The sequence below is a fragment of the Lupinus angustifolius genome, chromosome LG19 (assembly GCF_001865875.1).
Source record: "Lupinus angustifolius cultivar Tanjil chromosome LG19, LupAngTanjil_v1.0, whole genome shotgun sequence".
In the NCBI taxonomy this organism is placed as follows: domain Eukaryota; kingdom Viridiplantae; phylum Streptophyta; class Magnoliopsida; order Fabales; family Fabaceae; genus Lupinus; species Lupinus angustifolius.
The window spans coordinates 16,207,007-16,212,034 of NC_032027.1; the positions used below are offsets into that span (position 1 = coordinate 16,207,007).

Consider the following 5,028-nt stretch of genomic DNA (forward strand, 5'->3'; position numbering starts at 1 on the left):
TCTCTATCAAATATTATAAAACATGCTAAAGGAGACTAATTTGACCCACATTTAAAAAAAATAGGTTCATTTTTATTAATCAATTACAATTGTTTAAAAGACTTATTCTTTGAGTAACTGAATATCCACTAGTAATATCAAATCATGAATTGGTTTCTGAATATCCCCTCATAATAAAAATTGACCAAACTGTAAAATTGTTTTATATAGATTTAAATAACAAATTAAATATTTAAAAGATAATATGGTATAGGGTGCCTACTTGAAAAATCTTTGTGCATGAGAGGATGGGTACCTTGTTGTATAATAATGGCACAGGTTCCTTTTTCTAGCAATCTGGTAGTTGAAGCAATAATATCAAATGCAGCATCAATATTAAATAGCTTATAGTTTAGATCTATAAATACAACCAACTCTATTATGTTACACCACTGCAATATTACATAAAATTTGTAGCTATAATATATCTTGTATTTCTAAGGAACATGGCTGTTCTAACATTCACTGATGAGTCCACTAGCATTGTCCAAGCAGAGAGGCTTTTCAAGTCTTTGATCCTTGATGCTCATAACCTCATTCCTAAGCTTCTTCCTCAGGCTATTAAGAAAGTTGAACTTGTTCAAGGCAATGGTGGCCCTGGAAGCATTCAAGAGATAACCATTGTTGAAGGCTAGTTGCACCATTTCACATTCATTTTCATGTTTTTTTTTATTATAAATTTGTGCACCTATGGACACACCTATAAAAGGCTCATGACTTTATTTCCTATAAATGATTTTCAAAGTACATTCTTAATTCTAATTGTTCGATTTGACTGTCCGCAACTTGGAAATATCCAATTGTTATTGATGCATGGGAAGAGTGAATAGTTGCATGTGAGACATCATATCTTGAACTAAAACCTTAAGCCAATAGTTTAATGAACATTTTCCCTTGATATTGAACCCGATGTGGGACTTAACCCTTGAATATATGAAATAGTTAACAGAAATGAATTAATTGTTGTGCCTTCAATGTTGCAGGTGATAGCATCAAACACTTGAAGCATAGAATTGATGCACTAGACAAAGAGAATTTGGCATATAGCTACACAGTGATTGAGGGGGATAGTGTATTGGAAAAGGTAGATTCAGTTTCACATGAGATAAAGTTTGAGGCCACTGCAGAAGGAGGTAGCAAGACCAAGAATATAAGCAAGTATCAACCAAAAGAAGGGATTGAGATCAAAGAAGAGGATTTCAAAGCTGCTAGGGAAGAAGCCTCAGCTATACTCAAGGTTGTGGAAGCCTATCTTGTTGCAAACCCTGAGGCCTATGCTTGAAAGTGATCTTATGAAACACCTTAGCATCATATTAATTATATCATGGTGTATTTTCAGTTTAACCTATGGTTTACTATGAAGCCAAATATGATATGGCTAGTAATAAAAGTTATATGTATGTGTGAGTTATTTAAATGGGGGCTTATATAGTTGATGTACCAGTACTATCCACATCATAATTACTAAATCAATGTTGAGGTGTTTAAAATTATGAATTGGGGCTCATGTTTCAATTTTTTTACTGGCAAATTTGGACAAATTTTAACAGCTATAACATGATTTTCCTTCTGGCATATATCACTAACAGAGTCTGAACTGAATTGAGATTCTATAATCCTCTCAAGAGGTTATGGTTTTTCAACTTTGACATTACCTTAAGTAATAAAACATGGACATGCTTATGGCATAAAGTTGAAATTTCCTTTAGTTGAAGTATCAACCAAATCTATTACATGCTTTACAGTGAAATCAAAGTGGACTAATGCAAAAACAATCAAATTTTGAGTTCTGTGGTGGCACTATCAAAACTTCCATACACATGAATGAAGAAATGATACTGTACAAATAATATGTGCTGATTGCAACATGCAAGAATGCAAATTCAAGTGATGAAAGAAATCAGAACAAGTATCTTAATGAAAAGAATGAAGCTTAATCTTCACTTGCAAGTGCCTGTTCCTGTTTTCATTGACAAGCTTCTCAAGAATATGAATCTTCTTTTGAGAAAGTATAATCACAGCACTGCAGTATTTCTTTCAGTGATACTCAGCAAGTAGGAGAAACATGATGAGGAAGAATTTGAAGGGTTCTCAAGGTCTGGACATGGTTTCGGAAACACGGAGTCCGAAAAGCCAGAGACATTTGAGCATTTCCAAGTAATAGTAGAAACAGAATTTGTTGACAAGGTTATATTGGAAAGGCATATGTTGGTAAAAGGAGATTCTTCTATTCCAACAAAACTTCCAGCAATGGTGATGTTAGTACCGGTAACATCCTTCAAGGTAATGTGATCCAAAAGTGGAAGAGCATTTGGATCAAACTTGTCATCAGGATGAGAGCCACAATGGCCCGTAGCAGCGATTGCGGTATGAACATTCTCAATTTCTATGTCTGACATAACAATATCTTTCATATAACCACCTCTTCCTTTGATAGTTCTGAACTCAATGCCGCTATTCGAGTTGAAAAGATGAGCATGCTCGACAAGAACATTTGAAATACCCCCAGACATGTCGCTGCCAAATGCTAAAGTAGAGCCAGAAAAGGCTTCGAGATGCACATTTCTGATGTGTACATTTTCAGTGGGCCTGCCATAAGCAATGCCGTATTCATCCCAGCCACTTTTTAGCGCAATTGCGTCATATCCCATGGTTACAACACAATCTTCTATACAAACACTATCAGAAGAATCTGAAAACATGTAGTGCACAAATGTTAGCTAAATGACACTCAGTAAAGTTTAGTAAAGTACTGAATATTTGAGATGCAATGTCATTATCATAATGTGGACCAAAAGTAGAGTCCATAACATGTTACAAACCTGGCACTATACCAACAGTATAAGGGGATTCTGGAGGAGCAAAGATTGAAACATTTTGAATATGTACATGGCTGCAAAACATTACATATAACCAAAATTAATATGACTTTGCAAACTAAGTAATATTGAATTAAATGTCTTGAATAAACACATAACATTTACCTGCAATAAACTGGGTGGATGCTATATGCAGGGGCATTCAAGAATGTAAGATTTGAAACTACCACAAATTCAGATGCTACAATTTCAACTAAATGAGGACGGCTATAGTTCAAGGAATGCGAGCCGAACAACTCCCACCAAACGGACCCCGTGCCATCAATGGTCCCGTTATTACCTGGCCATGCACAAACAGATATGAAAGTTCATTCCAGAAACAAACCATGACAATGGTAAAAAAAATTGGGAAGTGGAAAAAACCTGTTATGACCACATCATTTAACATGTATCCATTTATCAAACTCTGATATCTTCCACCAGGAACTTCAAGGCCTCGGCCATACGAAGGTAAAGGTTCAACAACATTCCAATGAGACGGATCCTAAACAAAGAAGAATGACATGTAAAAAGTTAAGACCGAAGACTACGAATTTGGACTTGAATTGTTTATCTCACAATATAAAATACCTGAGATCCAATAATGGCAGCACCTTTTTCTAAGAAGAGGGTAAGATGGCTTGTAAGATTGAAACTATCAGTGAGCCAATTTCCGGGTGGTACATATAGCTGAGCTCCACCCTTATCAGCAAATGACTTGAGATAGAAGATGGCATTCTGGAATGCAATAGTGTTGAGTGTTTTACCATCTCCAACTGCACCAAACTCCAAAATTGAGACACTGTGTGGTCTTGGGTCTAGTATTGGATTTGAACCACACTGTCCAATATCTGCATCAATACTAACAGCATTGCTCAATGCCAGCAGCAAGAGCAATGCCACCTGAAAAACAAGTTACAAAAATGGGAAAATGCAACCCAATTATTCACCAGATTATGTCCCAGATTAAGAATTAATAGAGATTGAGAAAAGGAGAATCAAGCATAGTAAATAGAGATAAAGAGTTTCTTCTTTGAGCAAATAATTCAGTTCAGAATTCATTTAGAGCTTAAAGGCATTTCTCTGAGATAAGAATTGGAATAGAAAAGTGAGAGAAAATTCATAGCAAAAACAATTAAACAATGTTATGCTACATGCTAATCAATTGGTAACAATTTAGGAGTTAGAACAGTTTCTAAATTGACTCAATTGAACAAAGACACATATCACATGACTAAGAACATAAAATCTGAAATGAGAATGCTTAAGCTTATTAGATCAAATAGAATGAACTTTCAATAACCATCACCATATATGCCCATAAAAAAACAACAGAACCAGACACAAATAGAACATCATACATAGAAGATGACCCATATGAATGGAACACACATACTTTGACTTAAACATATGAAATCCAACCAAAAATTGAAACTTGAGAACCCCTTCTCAGATTTGGAATGAGGTGTAAAGTTTTAAAACTAAAAGGAAAGACAGAACATGAAGTAAAAACAAAACAGAACAAAAAGAACCTTAGAAACGTACTTACAAACATGTTCTTGAGTCAAAGCTAGGAACAGGGTCAGAGACCAATAAAGGAGACAAGAAGAAGCAGCACTATTGCCAAAGCAAAAACAAAGAGAGAAGGAAAAGTATGAAGAAGAAGCAGGCACAGGAACCTTAACCAGTTTTGTGAGTATTATTTTATAAGACATTAATCATACATTTCATAGTAAAGGAGAAAATTGATGTTCCTTTCACATATGACAACATGTACAAATATTTGGTAAGAAATTTTTTGTTGTAATGACAAATTAATGAGATTTAAGAATTAGAAAATGCAGTTAAGTACCATAAAAATGGCATTTGTTTCATGCATAGAATACGTTTTCCTCCTCAATATTATACCATAAAAATGGGTTTTAATTTATATTTCTTTCAACAAATTCTTTTTTGTAGATAGCGGTAGTCAAATATTCTAAATGTATTCAAGTAATTTACATATCTAGCAATTCTAACGTATTTGGTCCATACATAGAATAGAATAATATACAGAGGTTGTCACAATAAATGAATCACCACATGTGATTATTTGGAAAAAAATGTATTTTAATTAAAAATTTAATAATTA

The 5,028-nt window shown here is 34.2% G+C and overlaps 2 protein-coding genes across 3 annotated transcripts; one reads left to right on the forward strand and one right to left on the reverse strand.

Annotated features, from left to right (window-relative positions):
* Positions 430–1,532, forward strand: LOC109334482 (major allergen Pru ar 1-like). Its single transcript, XM_019570294.1, has 2 exons — positions 430–669; positions 1,023–1,532. The coding sequence occupies exons 1-2, from the start codon at positions 486–488 to the stop codon at positions 1,319–1,321; spliced, it is 483 nt and encodes a 160-aa protein (XP_019425839.1). The 5' UTR covers positions 430–485; the 3' UTR covers positions 1,322–1,532.
* On the reverse strand, positions 1,778–4,619 carry LOC109334481 (probable polygalacturonase). 2 transcript variants are annotated; one of them, XM_019570291.1, is made up of 7 exons: positions 4,447–4,619; positions 3,489–3,800; positions 3,282–3,402; positions 3,024–3,198; positions 2,862–2,932; positions 2,075–2,731; positions 1,778–2,043 (listed from the first exon to the last, which is right to left on the reverse strand). In XM_019570291.1, exons 1-7 carry the CDS (start codon positions 4,450–4,452, stop codon positions 2,021–2,023), a joined length of 1,365 nt encoding a protein of 454 aa, XP_019425836.1. In that variant the 5' UTR covers positions 4,453–4,619; the 3' UTR covers positions 1,778–2,020. The 2 variants fall into 2 exon arrangements, with proteins under 2 accessions (XP_019425836.1, XP_019425838.1); XM_019570293.1 differs by having other exon boundaries at positions 1,778–2,731; positions 4,447–4,618.

Bases quoted from the DNA above. Each gene is read 5' to 3' on its own strand.
- LOC109334481 (XM_019570291.1), bottom strand. The intron at 2,933-3,023 runs GTAAATGTTATG...AATGTTTTGCAG, and splicing joins ATCCACCCAGTTTATTGCAG to CCATGTACATATTCAAAATG. The intron at 2,044-2,074 runs GAAATACTGCAG...ATTATACTTTCT, and splicing joins CTTGCTGAGTATCACTGAAA to CAAAAGAAGATTCATATTCT.
- LOC109334482 (XM_019570294.1), top strand. From the start codon at position 486: ATGGCTGTTCTAACATTCACTGATGAGTCCACTAGCATTGTCCAAGCA. The intron at 670-1,022 runs GCTAGTTGCACC...TCAATGTTGCAG, and splicing joins AGAGATAACCATTGTTGAAG to GTGATAGCATCAAACACTTG.